The sequence below is a fragment of the Oreochromis niloticus genome, linkage group LG14, assembly GCF_001858045.2.
Source record: "Oreochromis niloticus isolate F11D_XX linkage group LG14, O_niloticus_UMD_NMBU, whole genome shotgun sequence".
In the NCBI taxonomy this organism is placed as follows: Eukaryota; Metazoa; Chordata; class Actinopteri; order Cichliformes; family Cichlidae; genus Oreochromis; species Oreochromis niloticus.
The window spans coordinates 20,288,141-20,305,711 of NC_031979.2; the positions used below are offsets into that span (position 1 = coordinate 20,288,141).

The 17,571-nt window shown below is 41.2% G+C and overlaps 1 protein-coding gene across 1 annotated transcript in view; it reads right to left on the reverse strand.

Moving 5' to 3' along the window:
* Nucleotides 1-2,829: 2,829 nt before the first annotated feature.
* cbl (Cbl proto-oncogene, E3 ubiquitin protein ligase) overlaps nucleotides 2,830-17,571 on the reverse strand; it is a 35,011-nt gene continuing 20,269 nt past the window's right edge. Inside the window, 15 exon segments of the mRNA XM_019367473.2 lie at nucleotides 2,830-5,823; nucleotides 5,826-5,929; nucleotides 7,142-7,381; nucleotides 7,723-7,811; nucleotides 7,900-8,091; nucleotides 8,295-8,383; nucleotides 8,807-9,035; nucleotides 9,037-9,218; nucleotides 9,808-9,939; nucleotides 10,691-10,909; nucleotides 11,089-11,220; nucleotides 11,726-11,813; nucleotides 12,519-12,656; nucleotides 14,422-14,543; nucleotides 16,785-16,941. Coding sequence (XP_019223018.2) covers nucleotides 5,641-5,823; nucleotides 5,826-5,929; nucleotides 7,142-7,381; nucleotides 7,723-7,811; nucleotides 7,900-8,091; nucleotides 8,295-8,383; nucleotides 8,807-9,035; nucleotides 9,037-9,218; nucleotides 9,808-9,939; nucleotides 10,691-10,909; nucleotides 11,089-11,220; nucleotides 11,726-11,813; nucleotides 12,519-12,656; nucleotides 14,422-14,543; nucleotides 16,785-16,941 — 2,296 coding nt within the window. The 3' untranslated portion in view covers nucleotides 2,830-5,640.

A 17,571-nucleotide genomic window follows, 5' to 3' on the forward strand; every position in this document is an offset into this window, starting at 1 on the left:
CATAACTGGAAAAGTGTCTGCTGACATAAAAAAATGAACTTTTTTATTTAGCCATACTACAAATCACTGCTGTGCCTTTACTCTGTAATGCTCAAAACTTTTAAAAACAAGTTAAAACTTGGTTACCTTCCAATTTACACACAGTATAAAAACTTTAGGATGGGTTTGAGCTGTCACTTGAGAAAATATCATGCTAAAAAATAAAAGAAATCAGTTATAAAAAGGTACCACGGGAAGTATCATCAAGAAATTCAAAGAGAGCCGCACGGTACAGGACGAGCCTGGCAGCGGTAGGAAGATAAAGATTTCCAAGAAGACATCACAGGAGCCCTGCACAGCGATGCTCTGTGAGTTTTCAGACCAAGAAAACTGAACTTATGCATAAAGAGAGACTTTCAGGTCAGATTGAAGTTTGTCAAGAACAATCTGGAGAATGATTGAATCATACTGAAAGCACATACTTTAGTCACATGAGATGAAACTAGAGATGCTGCTTATATTTGGAGAAAGAAGGGAGAGGCGTGCAACCAAAAGAAAGCACGATGGTGGGAGTGTAATGCTGTTGGGACGCTTCAGTGTGTCCAAAACTGAAAATCTTGTCATGGTGGAAGGCATCGTAAAGAAAGGAGGATGTGTGAAGATTTTAAAAGTAAATCTAAAGCAGGTTTCAGAAATGAAACCAGGTCTGGGCCATTGCTTCGTCTTTCAACAATGACCCAAAACATACATCCAGAAGACCAAAGTGAACATTGCTGGCTGGCCTGCACAGGGGAGCTACTAATTTTGACCCTAGTAATTATTCTGTGTGTAAAAAAAAAAAATAAAATAAAATAATGCAAGCATCTAAAATCAAACCAATTATTTCAGGTACACAGACGTACTGTCAATCAACTAAATGGACAGTCTTGAGATACCAGCATTAAGATAAAATGTAAGCCCAAAGAAGCATTGTGTTTAAATCATGTAGAATAGCGGACATGTATTATTGAAATTGCACTTCTTTTTCTTATATTTAAATATCTCGGGGATTAAATGTGTGGTAAACTTCTTTACACTGACAGGAAGAGCAAGTTTAACTGGTCAAAATGAGTTTGACACCCTTGCTCTTGATGAACAAAGTCCAGTTTGATGTAAATGAGGATAATGCGATCGTGGCTCAAGAGTTGGGAGTTCGCCTTGTAATCGGAAGGTTGCCGGTTCGAGCCCCAGCTTGGACAGTCTCGGTCGTTGTGTCCTTGGGCAAGACACTTCACCCGTTGCCTACTGGTGGTGGCGCCAGTGTTCGGCAGCCTCGCCTCTGTCAGTGCGCCCCAGGGTGGCTGTGGCTACAACGTAGCTTGCCATCACCAGTGTGTGAATGGGTGGATGTCTGGATATGTAAAGCGCTTTGGGGTCCTTAGGGACTAGTAAAGCGCTATATAAATACAGGCCATTTACCATAATTTTGAGCAGGGAGTCATTCGGTTCTCTAATAATAAAAATATGGAGCTAGAAACTCAACATAATAGGTCCACTTTAAAGAATAAGCCTTGTGAATTTTAGGTAGAAATAAAAATCGTTCTTTGCTGGTTTTACCACAAGCACATACACGACTCTTTAGAGTGAGCAGGGTTTTCCTGCCAGTTTAAAAAAGTCTAAATATATGTGGATATGTAGTAAAAACACAAATATCTGTATTTTCTTGGATGTTGTCTCAGAAGTAACTGGCAAATAGTCAAATATTATTGTTAATGAACATTAGTAATACGAGTTTTAGGTATTGCACAGTAGGTCTGCTAAACACAATAATGTGGCATTTGTGCACACAACTAAAAACGTATAGGTGGTGAACATGGCGTGAATTAAATTTCTAGCATTAAATGAGCAATGTGTGACTCTCTATTTAAGTCAAGGTGTTCTATCAAAGAAATATACTCTGATTAGTATCTGAATGAATTTAAAAGTGGAGTTCATGGACAGTGTATGCCTATAAGCGCCTACTTGTAACATCCACACCAAAGCAGGCATGAATAAACGCATTATCCTTAGCAGCCCCTTTCCTTTATAAACAGTAGGCAAGTTTATTAGGTTACATTAAAGTTTTATTTGATGATTGGTCATGTGATCTACTGGTCGGGCAGCCAAATCACATTTTGGGTTTTAATGCAATTACCAAATGCATCACAATGGAAAACGCAAGACTATCAACTATAAAAATAGCACCAAAGAACTGAATCGGTCTGCAGTTCTGATCACTCACTGCTCTTATGATGCTTTTCAGTTTTCATCTGCTTTGCTGTTAACTTGTTTTAGAGTCTTCTCGGCCACTCCTGCCTGAGCCAAAGGATGAACTTCAAATTTCTATTTAGTTTTACCTTAAAAAGTTATTGCCAAATGGCAGCCAAGTCAAGAAAACCACTGAAGCTTGTGAACTCTGACTGGAGCTACACACAGGAAATGACTTTCCCCCCCAGTTTAAAGATCCTGTCCTTGAATTTTAGGTTTTAAGGAATACAAAGCTAAATATGAAAACACACACATGCTTGTAAACAGAGGAAAGAGACACCTGAAGGCTTTTGCTTGTCATTTTATTAACAGCACTGTGCATACGTCCAAATTGATATGAGCTTTAAAAACCTTTTTTTTTTAAAAAAAAAAAAGAAAAAAGAAAGAAAGAAAAAAAAAGAAAAAAGCTTTTTACTGTTGAGAAGCAATGCAGCCATGTGGAACAACAGCTCCCTCTTCTGGCAGATAACTGAAATACCCCTGGTTAGCATCAAGCTCAGAGTCTGAGCACTGATCAGGGAAAGGCAAACACAAAAAAAGCTGAGTCCTTTCACAGATGAGTGCTCGCTACTCATGAATGAGGCCTGATGAGGCTGAAGAAGCATAGAGGACAGATTAATACAAGCAATACCGCATCATTTTGCCTTCGGAGACCAACAGGTACACATCTATACCAACAAACGCTCTTCCAAAAAACATCTAAAAAACAAAAACAGATGGCACTGCTCACTGAATTATTCACATAAGTAAACAAATCCTTTGGAACAAAATACATGTACAGGAATGCAAAATGAAATATAACAGCCATTTTTTTCCTCTTTTCATATCTAACTCTATACAATTTGCTTTTCTTTAGAGTGACAGTATCAAAGCACAAACTGGTATAATGTGCAAAAACAAAACCAACAGTAAATAATACATGACAATGACATGCCATCCTTAATATATAAACACACACTGGTACAGTATTGAGGATATGAGGGGAGCTTCCTGTCCATTAAACATCATTCAAGAAGTTTCTCAAGGCAACTAGGAAGAGTAAAAAAAAGACCCCAAAATGAAATAAAAGAGGGCGAGACAGCATAGACAAAGCTTCCAGTCAACACGCAGAGACACCCAGAATAAGACAGGGCTGACTTACACGATGCACGCACTCCCAGGGTGGGTGAAAACCCCCCAAAAAACATTCTTCATATGCTGGGAGAGGTTCAGTCAGTGTACCTAGAAGCTGCTTGGATGAATTCCTCATAATTCATTCGTAATTAGTACCTGGAAAAGAAGCTGCTGTCTTTATAGACCTGCAAACACTGGAAATAATACAAAAAAACTAATGTGCAAGTTATGACAAACAAAAATGAGTAATAGGCTACTTGTGTGACTTCATTACGCGGAAACTTTTGGCTACATGTCACCTGGATGAACAGACAGCTGGACAGGTGAGCTGCTGTCTATGCCAACATGAGTCTCTTCTGGTTTTTTTGCTTTTTTTTTTTTTTTTTTTTTTTGACAGACAGGGTGAACGCCACTTGTTCAGACATACATTGTTATTCCTGAGTTAGCTCTTACAGTCGGCCCAAACACTGATTTTCTGTAGACTTGGGGGGGTGGGCCAACAAACCCATGAGCCTACGATTAAAAAGCCTCGGCAGTCACTCCCTTTCAGCGGGACGAACTCCTGCAGAGGAAGGAAACCGATGTGAAAGAGAAGCTTGAATCTGTTGCAAAACGTCTGGTTTCCATGCCCAGAACATTTTGCTTGCGATATTACTGTTCCTCTACAGCTTCTACTTACAGAGAGTATATTTTATATTTATATATACGTTAAGAAAAAAAGAAAAGAAAAAAGAAAAACACTGAAGATTTGCGACCTGATAGAGCTGCATGCTCACAAGTCGCTTGTACTTTCAAGTATGCTACATTACGGACTAGAGAAACACATGATACTGTCACTTTAAAGAAGCAGAATGACGGTTAAACACAATATTCACAATTGTACATTGAAGGCTTAATTGTTTAGCACTAACAACAGTAGCAGCAGTGAAGCACTTCTGAATTAATTATAATAACAATATTTATGATCATATTACAATAATATATTATCAAAGTAAAATCAATGACTTTTTTTGTTGTTGTTTTTGTAACACCGGACTGAGCTGGAGATAGAAATCTGAACCAGTCAGCCTAAGAAGTTAGTCAAAAAAAAAAAAAAAAAAAAAAAAGCGTTCAGCCGCCACGGATCACGCAACACTAGCCTGTCTGGTACTGCAGGGGCGTCAACATTAGTACGTCCTCTAATCTCACTGCCAGGCTCTACAGCTACACTGGGCCCTGACATACAAGTTCGAGCAGTAGTACGTTTACAGAGCACGAGTCTCGAGTACACCGAGTGTAATTCCACATTCATGTTGTACAGGAACAGGGGTTCGTTTTAAGAGCAGGCCATGAGGTGTAGGTCTGGCAGACAGGCACACATGTACGCACACATACACGCACACACACACACGCACACACACGCAGATCCAGCAACAGTCCAGACCTGAAACCATCTTCATGCTACTTTGAAAAAAACAACACGACAAAACAAGCACGGTTTCTAAAACAAAAAAGTACCAAAGCAACAGTTAATCGAAGGCCATAACAGACTGAATTCCAAATGAAGAAGCTCTGCGGCATGTTTTTTTTTTTTTTTTTCTTTCTTTCTTTTTCCCCCCAAACTGCTGCTGACCAGCAAACCCGGGTGAGGAAGACACCCCGACTCGTCCTCACCCCATCACAGAAATCTCCTGACCGACTCTTTAACCTGGTCCCATCTGCCCTTTTCGCCTGTACCAACCGTGACCCTCAAAGCTGCGATCATTTTCACATACTATATATGCACGTACTGTATATATTACACACATTTAATATATATTTACTCATATATTAAATTTTCATATAGACATACATTTTAGTTTTATTTGTGAGGTGTTGGTTACATTTTCAGCAAGAGGCTTCAAAATGAAAGGATAAGAATCCGTCTCTCCGAGATTCCTACGGAAGCCTTGCAATTATACGGCGTTCCATTATTTGTTGTTGCTCCGCACGGGATGAGTCCTGCAGAGATGTTGAAAACTAAGAGGCCGGCTGCAGCAGTTCAAAGAAGGCCAGACACTGTGAAAGCGCGTGGAGTGCAGGGCGAGAGTCCCGAGACACTGCGAGCTTGCTGGAGTAACAGCCAGTTAAAAATCCACAGGGGCGTAGGGTGTCAGCCAGCACTGGAGCTAGTGCTGCAGGCAGTGGCTTTGGGTTTCGGGCTGGTCTATGCCAGCCTAAACCAAACCAGGCTGGGCCAAGCTAGGCAAAAGAGAGCAAACAGGAGAGAGGCGGGAGGATGTGCTATGTGAGAATGTGCGCGGTAGAGGGAATGGAGACAAATTCGCGCAGGATGTTCTTGGCCATCTCGATATTGTTCTGTGCAATCATCAGTGCTTTCTGGATGTCGTGCTGAGTGTATCCCTGACTCATTAGGTGCTCGATCTCGCTACTGATTTGTGGGTTGGCTTCTCCTCCTGTTGCCCCGCCGCCGAGTGGAGTGGGGGGACTGGGCTGGCCCGACGCTCGGAATTGATTCGTCTGGGAAGGGGCTTTGGAGGTCTCTCTGGTGCCTCCATTGGATCTGGGAAGGCTGAGGAAATGGGAAGAGTGAAATCAAAGGGTCTGGCTTTGGTGGAATGAGAACCAACATAAACTAGTTTTAAACATAACAGCCAGTGTGGGTCAAAGACAGAAAATAAAACTACTGGAAATAATGTGAAAGTAATGTGGAAAAAGGGATCTTGATCACTGAGGTAAGCTATTAACTTTTTATCTTAACACACATTTGATGTCCTTTCCAGTGTAGTGGCTTTCAATAAACCAGTCATAAGGGTTCAGCTCGAATCTCAGAGTTAATCAGACTGTGTGAGCACTCTTTGATTGATCCTTAGACATGAAGATGGGAACAATCAGACACTCTGCAATCATCCTCCAGCAGTAAATGTCAAGTCACAACAGAGGCCAGGACAAAATGAACACAGTCTCATTCAGCCAACACCTGAACACTTAAACTCAGAGGTGGTGCTTCTAACACGGAGTCTCTCCTAAGTGATCTAAAACACTGCTCCCTCTCGTCAATCTACTCTCTGCCCGAGCTTCTTTCTTCAGACCGCGTTGTGTCTGCTGAGGCAAGTACTGCTGTGTTCGCTCCTTGCAGTCTGTGGATGAAGACGTCTGTGTGGTCACTACAAGTTTCTGATGACACAGCAGGCCATCCCACATCAGGTCGTTTCCACCATTCTGAGGACATTACTTTTTTAAATCTATTTTAAGGTCACTAATGTAACAAAACAGCTCTCTGTAATTACTAGTCTTTACTTTTCTTTGAATCTGCACGCACCCACACATGCAGATGATGTGCAGTAAAAGAAATCAATTCATGACAATCAAAGTCCAGAGCTGAGTCTAATATTAACTTCAGAGAGCTTCTGGAAAATCTGCATTATGTTTGGCCCCAGACCAGGAAGCAAAATGCTTTAGCTGACTTTTCAGGCTGTGATCTGGTCAAAGAACTTTTGGACGCCGAGTTATTGATTCATCAGCAGTTTTTGCTGATTTTGAGCCAGAAAGGACGTGAAGGCTGTAGTTATGAAATTGCTATATACAAGTGATTTTAAGAGACAGGCACAGTTTTCCTGCAGCTGCTGTCCCAGATGTAAAAAAACTCAACACATTTCAAATGTCAAAGCACTTAGTAGAAGTCCATATTTAAGCAGGATAAACTGAATAACAGATGAAATGCAAGTAGAAATACAACATTAAAATCACATGTGGAAAGCAATCAATAAACTGTTAAACTTACATGCTGCTGCTCCTGCATCCGCATCTAGAGAAAGACGATTGAAAGCTGCTGCAGCGCATATTGAGGAGGATGAAGAAGATGAAGACAAAGACCCCCCCATTTCTGAAAGGGTCCGTCGGGCGGGAGGCAAAGGCAGTCTGGGTTTGGGGAAATCGTAGCCGTTCTCCTCCTCTTCCCCGTCGTCAGCCTCGTGGTCTCTGGGACCGTTACTCACTGGTTGAGGGGGCAAATCTGAATAGTCTAAAAGGAAATCAGAATATGAGAGATTAAAAGTTTAATACATGCTTGAGACCTTAACCTGTTTAATTTCATATAGTTAACATTGTCTAAAACGGTTTCAGATAACTCACAAGTGCAGTCAGAAGTATAATTCACATTTATGTCAATACAAAGGAGGTGGGTTTTTTTTCAGGTGGTGCAATGGTGGTTTTAGCAAATAAATAAAACTCCGAAAATCCAGATGAGCCTCATCTGATTAAAACATAAGATTTTTGCATATTTAAAGTATTATGTGAAAGTGAATTGCTCTGAACACGGCCCCGCCCCACAAGGCCGAGCTGAGATTAGTGGGTCACAAATACCTGAATCTCTCGCTTGTTGTGACCTGGGCTGGGCGTTGAACATGGCTTCATACATTTGGAGTGAATGAGGTACATCGTCCAGAATCAGCCTGCAAGGCCAAAAGCAAAAATAAATCAACAGTGACAGTTTATTTTTTCTTATGTGCTGCGAGAGGAGTAACAGAAAGGCCTTAGTACCGTGTGTTCAGTGCAGAGGCCTGGGTCTGTGTCGGGACTGCTGACACGGACTGTGGGGGTCTTGGGATTGGTGGGGTCTCCCCCATGAGTGAAGTCGGGATGGGGGGCAGAACGGGCCGAGAAGAGGGGATCATGTACTCATCATCACTGTCATGTCCTTCATCTCCTCCTGCTGGCCTGGCTGGGGACGCTCTGCAATCAGTTCCAAGAATATTATTTATTAAGCATAATTTATATTATGGAAAATGATCCTTAAAAAGGTACTGAGTATAAATCAACTTCAAACAAGGTAATTTGTACAGCTTTGCAATTGTAAGTAGGCACAAAGCATGTCAGTGATTCAGGAAAGACAAGATCCACTCCACTGAGATGCTTTCAGCAGCACTGAAACGTACCTGTTTGCCAGTGCATAAATGGCGTTGGCTGAGACCGAAGGTTTGACTCTGGGGTTGTCGTAATCTTGACCAACTCCGGTGGAAAAATTCTGGAAAGGAAACAAAAGATAGCATCTTAGAAAGACTAAAGACAAATATTTTTATAGGTTAAAACTAAGAATCATAAATAAATTAAACACATTAAAGGCAGCTCTTAGGATTTAGACCTGCACAGACATGCAAGTAGTAAGGTAGAAGACTGGTTCCACTGTATTCTGATACATAAAGACTTTAAACTCTCAAAAAAGACTAGGCTGGCTCATCCAAAAAGTAAAAAGCCAACCTTAATTAATGTCATCGTCACTGTTTTTGTGACAGATAACATAATTTACTGGAATCCATATAAACAGTATTCTGAATAATTTCGGTTTTGTTTGGACAGTTAGTAATAACTTTAGTGCTGTGTGTGCCTGTAACCGTAGCAAATGAATCAAACGGCAGTTTAGTGTGCTGTGTTTTGTGGTTGCTCTGACCAGCTGGTGGTCCAGACTGAGGGAGCTGTTGTTCTGCGAGTCTGAGCGAGCGTCCATGGAGGAGGGCAGTGCCAAGGGGAGGGAGTGCCTGTTGGAGAGTTCCCTGACACCTGCTCGGAGGTCCGGGCCCAGACAGGGGAATTGGGTGGATGAAGAGGATACCGAAGAGGATGACGAAGAGGAGGTGGGAGCCTTGGGAACCGGCCTGGAGGTCCAGTCAGACAGGGCCGGTTTGGGGTGTAGGAGGGAGTTTATCGCGAGGGGGCTCCCCGGGTGTGCTGGGTAGGGGCCGCCTCTGAAGCCGTCCATCAGGGGCTGCCCCGGCGGTGTGGGGCGGTCTGGAGGAGGGGAGGGGGAGATCACGCAGTGCTGGGGGAAGGGGAAGAGGCTTGTCTTTGTGATGAGATGGTGCCTGGAGGGAAAAACCAAGGAGGAGGGATCTCATTTAGACTACATGCGATATTAATGTGAAACCAAAGAAAGCTCTGTGCTGTTATCTTCTGTGCTGGAAGTAATCTATTTAGCAAGAAAGCCACTGTTTATGCATTTGTCATCATTTCCAACAATACACGCAACGCAGATGAACAACACCGAGCAAAGATGCTGTTTATAATGTGCAGAATAATCAAGCTTTTCATCTGCAGTTTCATTTTATCTACATTTAAAAAATAATAACAATGTGGAAATATGGCAGTTTCCCAGAGAAGGAACTTTGAAGATAAAATGCCCTGATTATTGTGACCGTCATTTTTAAATTCCTTACCTGTATGAAGGAGCAGGTTCTATGAGTAGGTTCTTCCTAGCACATAGCTAGTCTATTTTTCAATTTTAGGCTTTTTCCCCTCCCCCTTCTTACCTGCTCTGACTCCGGACCCACCACAAAAGTTGAGTAGATTAGGATTAGGTACCCAGTAAGGCATGACACACTCTACTGTACATAGACTGGACATCAATATTAGACTTGTAAGTTTTTAGATCCCTTCTTGTGTACATTTAGTTACCTTACTGCTGACTCCAGGGCTGGAGGCACCAGGGGGGTTGGGAGGTCTGTGTGGTAATAGGTCTAGTCTGGGAGGCACCGGGGGAAGAGAGGACTGAGGAGTCCCAGACATGGGTGATGGGGGACGCTCCACCTGGATGACGCACAAAAGAGCCAAACACTGATCAGCAATATTCAAACAAAATCAGATGGAATCCAAATGCAACTTCTCATTTTGCAAATATCACAAATCTCCTCTCATATCTGCAATAACTTAAGGCCAACTGAAAACTCTGATAACCTTATAAGGTTACTTTACAGCTCTGTCCAATATTAGAGCTTTATTTTTTGTGCAGTTCCTCAAACGTATCTTGTTTCACACAGATGAAACAAACAAGTACGCACAAGAAATGAGTAAATATAGAGTAAATGGTCAAAGAGGTCAGGCCAGCAATCAAAGCCAAAGAAATTCCTGGGACCACATCAAAGTGTGTAAGATCTCAGGTATTCGCCTACTCTATAAACAGATTAATGCACACACAGTTTCTCAGAGGTACATAAAAGATGTAAGACAGGAGAATGCCCCACATATCAAATACAAAGAGGCACAAAAAGCTGCTACCTTGGTGCCATGAAAGATGGAGATGAAAGACTTTAGATAGGAGATGTGAGCTTGAAGCTCACAAGAAGTGAAAAGGCCAGGGCAGGGAGCGTTTCATCTGCACAGGGTCTCTCAGAAAAGCAGGAGATAAGAGGACAGCAGGAACCCGTGAGGTGCACTCTGGGTGTTAAGTGCCTCAACGTTTTATGAATAGAAAAAGACCAGAATAGCTCACCCAGTGCCACGACTGGAAACTTTGAAACTTTTTTTTTTTAGTGAAGTCCAACTCCTGTCACCATCTTACCTTTGTGCCGGCAAGTTTGCTCATTATTAGATGAGGGTCTTCAAGTCTGTCATCATCATCGTCGTCGTAGCTGGGTGAGGGTGCACCCTCAGCCCCAAATGTGCTCTTGGAAGACCCTCCGCTGTTGTCCTTTGGGTCAAAAGGATCCACAACTATCGGCTCCGTACCCTTAATCTCACAGCGACAAAAGGGACATCCTGTTCCCTGACCTTCTGACTCCTGCAACACAGGCCAAAAGGCAGATGGTTAGAGCATGCAGAGATGAGAGAAGGGCTTTTTTTGTGTCTAACATGTCTGAATAAAAGAGCACTTCAACAGAGAGTTCACCTCTTACCAGGTTTGAGTTATGACACATGAACAACCCACACAAACCCCCTTGCATACACCCACTCTTGTACCTGCCAGGCAGTGAGACAGGAGGTGCACATGAGATGACCACAGGGCTCAATCTTCACATCCTTGTCGTTCTCGGCACAGATCTTACAAAGCTGGAAAGTGGAGCCCATCTCACAGTACAGCTCATATTGTTCCTGCGGGGAGAAAAAAAAAAAAAAAACATGACAAGACGGTAACATCATACAGGAACAACAGCACCTGAGATCCTTTTGGAAAAAAAAAAAAAAAAAGGAAAAAAAAAGCCTGGAAGGATCTGGAGCGATAGACAGTTGTGGGGGGTGTAGTTTGAGTTTCAGTCCAGCAGCTGCAAAGTAAGTCTGTTCATTGCACTTACAAAATTCTGAGAACATGTATGAGTCTGAAAAGATCTTCTACAGTATTTAAAACAAAGTCATGAATAAAGATGTTGATAATACTCAAAATTCTTTTGGACTCTGCTGGATGCACTGCTGTAAGAGTGTGATCAGTACTGGATCCCATTTATTGGACCAATCTTATTAACAGATGTATAAATTGTTTAAATCCTTTGTTTAGTCATCCAAACGTAACAAACCATTTTAACACTACAATAAAATAAAAAACACAAAAAAACCCAAATGCATGGGGTTTTCAAGAGTCTTAGAAGAATGCTGCTCTGACCTGGGTGACTTTGATATGGTCTTGAGGCGAAGGCTCGCACAGTCCTGTCAGGTCAGGATTTTGAGTCCGGCCATCAGGGAATAAATAGCTGCAGATGCAGAGACACAATAAATTAGTAAATCTATTTAAAGCATCCTTGGGTATTTTGGCAGGTATTTTAATTTAGAAGTAATGATCATTATTAGTTACTGCAATTATGTGGCATGTATACCTAACAGGCTGTGGTAATGAAAACATCTGTTCAGTCCATTCATTCGCTACGAGTTTGTGCATGTACAATACGTGAGTGTTTTCTAAATGAGTCAGACTCTGTAATTACCATTTGATAAATGTTTTGAAGATAGAGGCGATACAGTTTATAAGCTTTGAAAAGCTTTCAAGATTTCCCACTTGAAATCACCATTTGATTACATGGTGGAACGGACCAACTATAGCTGTTATTAAACAAAGGAATCAGCGCTGGCTTAAAAAGATGAGTTTTACGCCAGTCAGCTAAATCAACAACTCTATTGTGGTTAGAATACTGGAATGATGGGAACATGTAAAATGATATGTCTGAATTGGCTTAGAGCAAATCTCACACACAAAACTGTGCAAGCTTTGTAGGAAGAAAGGACGGAACAGGAGAAAGAGAGAAAAAGAGACGCTCCACAGTAAAAATTACATCGAATCAAGAGAATCAAGACTGTGAACCAGTGACAAAGACAAAAAACAGAACCTCAGAGGTCTGGATGGAAAGCTGCAAGAAAATGACATGATTTTAGCGAAGCTCACAAAATGCCAGTTGACTTACAATCCTTCCCTGAAACCATCAATGAGAGCCTGGAAGAGGGGTTTATTATGGGGAATGGTCTGGAGTATATTTCCATCTGCAGTCACGTAGCCAATAGCCCACTGGCCCAGTCTTGTGCAGCTCAGTCGGAAGATGTAACTGAGAAGAGAGGGGAATTGTAAATAAGAATAGCTCGAATGGTGTTAAATGGTCAGATTTAACTCTGAAAAAAGTAATAAAATACAATGAGATGAAATGTGGTAAAAGGGCAGCAGTGGCTGCAAAATGTGCACAAGAAATACCTTCAAGTAAGCACAATCCAAATGAAAATATGCAGGCTGCATAATAAACATGCATAAGAGAATGTGGCAAAATGAGCTACATTTTCTAATTTGCATTTTCATTACAATCCTGAACACATATATACATAAATATATACTAGATTATGGGATACACATCACAGATACACACATTACATTCTGTGTATATAACACATTATAGAAACATTAAAGCAACTGCGTTTACACCATTGCCGTAGTTACCATTCGACGTTGCTAAAGAAGACTACAAATTATGGAGACAACTGGGACAGAACTGAGTGTAGGAATGACAAACAGAGACGAGATGCACACTTGCTGAAACTATCAACGGCACAAAAACCCATCACTGCTTATCAAAATAAAAGATCAACAACTAACATCAACCGCAACGGGGCTAATACTGCTTCGTAAGGATGACACTGTTGTGAAGCTGGAGGTGAATGTACAGCATGTTAGATCAGATAAAAATAGCCGTTTGTGCCGTGGGATGGACAGTGGAAAGGCAAGAACAAAACTAAAGAGATAAGAGATGGACCACTCCCCCCCAATATGCACTTCTCTAGTTAACTGGACAAGCTGACCAATTTGTATATAGAAATGACAGAAGAAAAAAAAAAAAAAGAGAGACAGCATAAGTAGGGTTGCTCATTAAAAATTGGCAGGACTAAGTGTTGGTCACAGCCTCGATGTTTAGCACAGAACTGTTGTACCCATAGTACCAACAGCGTTCTCTTAATGGCACACTGTAATTTAGAGTGTCAAAAACGCTGCACAGTAACTACTGCTCCAATGTCAACGTGGCCCTACACGGGCCAGGCCTGAAGAGTGACATCAGCTTTCAGCATACAATCAGGCCATTGATGCAAGGTACCAGTGCCATGCTGCCCTGGGTTCTTCACACACAAACCAACACACACGAACACACAAACTTTTGCACTAATTGTGAGTGAATCTGGCATTAACGTTAAAACTGTGCCCTCTCTGCCCTCTACCAGGAACAAAAATAGGACCTAGGTGCAACTATCCAGTTGCCAATAGACACAGAGTGATAATGTGATGTGTGAGATGTGTGTCTAATAATGCACAGAATCATGTTGCTCAGTGCTAAAACAAATGCTGATAGAAAACTAAACTGTAAAAATACATGCAATGAAAGGTCACCGTAAAGGTAGAGACATTTTGGGTATGAACTGAATTTAGAAATGGGCAGTTATGCATTATGTCTGCACTGCACTGTGCAGTGAATATGCGTTCTGTGTAGGGCTGCATGAACAGTAAAACAAGGTTTTTTGCTTTGGCCCCGTGTTGCATATTCCGCTTTTGCACCCAGCACAACGCCGTTTTTCACCAAATTGTGCAATATGTCCAAGTAAAGATCTACAGACTACAACAGACTGTAAAGTTACCAAGCAACCACAAGGTGGTACTGGTAAAAAGAAATGGTGATGCTAGATTAAGTTCCTATACAATTAGCACTTATTTCCTCTCCTTTTAAAAAAAAAAAAAAAAGATAAAGCTAATGCTTTATGAACCATGTTACACATTCAGTGTTGATGAATATTTTACAAAGTGTGGTGTGGATGTCTGGTATCATGATATCTCACCTGCCAGGCTTGTGAATGAACTTTTGAAGCCGAGCTTTGACCTCATCGTAGGTGAGGAAGGCCATGTACCCCGGGTGAGTAACTGCCAAGCTGTTCCAGTTCCGCAGCAGGGATGACCAAGGCTGCACACACACAGAGAAAGTGAGTCATCTGATGTGTGAATGTACATGGCAGTAACAGAATGAGCACAGCAAGAGTGAAATATATTGCATCACTGGTGATATTCAAGGTTTAACAACTGTTCGGCAAACCTCATTGTGATGTACAATGACCGGGATCAATCTGTGCGAAAAGGTATTTTAAGCAAAGCAACTCATTTGGCACCACGTGGAGTCACAGAATGAAGACTCCTAGACTTTAGTAGACTGCTTTCCATAATGTACATTAAAAAGAGAGAGAGAGAGAGAAAAAAATGCCTCGTTTATAGGAGCTCATGTTTCTTTCTTTAAAGGCGACTTGACCCACATCCAGAAATGCTCACAATAAGTAGTAAAAATTTAACATGAAGAAGAATGGGGAGAGAAAAAAAAAATCATGCTACTCCACAGCACGCTCACTGAATGCATGCTGTGGTGAGTAGGTGGTTCCGAAATTGCTATCGTTAGTCTGTCTGATGTGTGAAAGGAAGCAGAATTAACACATATGACACTTAACGTGAGCTGCAAAATTAAGGAGATGCAAAAATGTTAATGGAGACCCATCCAATCCTCTTTCAGCGTCACAATAGTTGCCCAAATGAAAACCTAACACTGCCAGTTGCCTAGTCTAGATCCAGCTCCACCCTCAATCTAACCTTAATCACAGAGAGGGGGAGCTGGACGTGGTCCAGCGCCGCCCATTTGGCTCTGCAGTAAGCAGCACTTAACACAGGAAGTGACAAGTCAAAACTGTCTCCTCTGGACTCAATACATTTTATCACATGTCTGTTGTATGCTTTAGTACTTTTTCCTAGCAGACTGCCTAAATAACTGCAATAAGTCTGATGAGTAAGGTAATAATCTAGCAACTGTACAATTAATTTTCAGGTACATCTTAATGGCATTTGGAGGGCAACTCATCCTAAACCACTCCGTTTTCACCTAACTGCACTAAGAATGCATGTTTTCTTATATGTGCCCATTTATAATCAAATCATAATTCAGCCTAAAGATACTGCATGAAGAGAGATGAGACTTCTGAGAGGGCTTTTAAAGCAATATTAAAAAAAATTAAATAAAAAAATAACAGTCTGCTGCATATCAAGGACAGAGCTTAAAATGGCCACAGGCTCACTTCCTCTTCTGAGTTTGAGGACATTTAGAGGAGGACGTTTTTGTAAGAGGGAGTGCCATAGGAAATGTCTGTAATCTGTTTAGGCTTCATTAAGCCTGTCAGTAACATACACATAAGTAGGGGTGATGTCACTGAGGAATAAACATTAGCTGCTCCATACAAGAAATTATGGTTCACTCGAGAGATCAGTGGTTCTCATTTGATAGTTTTAATTGCAATCCTGATGCAAAGAACTTGTACTACATAATACAGATAAGCCCTGAAGAAGGTAGATAAACGCACCCTTTGTGCTCCCCTTCCCAATATCCTTTGCTTTTTTCTTTTTATCTGTCCTCATTCTATACTTAGAGAAATTTCAAAAGTGCTGTGCAGCATCTGCACACCAGAAGTATATGACAAAATGGCACAGAAACAAATGCGCTGCTTCATGATTGTGAAATATAAATTGTGGGTTGCATTTAACCCTCTACCTCTGACACAGGATGCAAGTAGACAACCAGTAATATGAGCTATAAAACACACAGTTAATTTAGGGGATAGCAAAATAAAACAGTTTAATTTCTTAACCTCTCAAAGATTTCATGTCAAAGAAACTATTCTACTTTTCCATCTTGCTACTTATTACTTTTCTGGAAGTAATAAAATACCTCAGGGAAGCACATTTAATGACTCCTTGAGAAAGATCGCAGTGTCGCTCTCTAGCACAAACAGACTTCTCTAGGCCACATGATGTGACAACAGACGCCTATTAAAGAGTGCAAAATAATTCCCGAACATATCCTTGTGTACTGGCTGGGCAAAGAAGGAGGAAACTTTCATCGTCAGTGCTATCTGACAGTGTATATACGTCAACAGACATCCTGCTAATAAGTTGATAGAGTTAGCTGAAAAAAAAAGATGCGGCTGATTAGTTTAAGTTCATTATGTGCTGCTTAAATGAAATTTGTTTCCTAGACCAAGGCTAACAAACCCCTAGGAATTACTCTCCATCTTCTCCGTCTCTCTTCCTTTGTACATTTCTGCTTTCATTAGCTCAGGAGACCACTATAAAACAAAGAGAAAGATGCAGTGTGCATCTGTGTGATATCTACCTGAAACAGCCTGGTGAATATGTCAAACTCAAAGACGGAGATGTAGTCATTGCAGGTTAGATCTATGGTGGACTTTAGGGCCATAGCCTCCAGCCCAGAGCTGATGGGATGAAACTCATGGAGAGACTGACGGAATACCTTCCAAGGCACAATGGTTCTGTAACACACAAAAAACACACATTGGATGATGACATCCCCTCAAAAAAAAGTGTAATAAAGCATCAAAAATTTAAACCTCATAAATAATGATTCTTAAATGTAGGCTACCTGCAAGCTGTCTTGCAGAATCAAGGTAAAGGTGCAGTAACAGTTTTGGTTTTAACTTTGGGTTCCTTTACCTGCTACATGCATTTCACAAGTACATTTTACAAGTGCATCTAAAACACAACCCATACCTCGAAATGCAGCCATGAATAGCTTTGTGTGTAAAACCTACAGTGATTAAGATCTGATAAAAAGGAAATGCTATTATACTCAAGTCATCTTTGTACTGGACATAAATATAAACCTGATGTGAACTTTTAAAGAGACAGTAACGAAACATGCAAATTAGATGAATTTCACCGATCTTTGGCCAACATTTTCAATATACTCAACTTTGTTTTAAAAACTATGCAACATATATATAAAACCCTTTTCTTTTAGGGAAAAATTACGCACTAGCACACAGTACTTGGGAAAACCCTGCAAGTAAGATGTTCTCTAGGGTGATTACATCCCTTTGGTATCTAACTTGTCTGTGTATATAGTGACTGATTAACCAAAATATGCGCACAGAACATTAGTT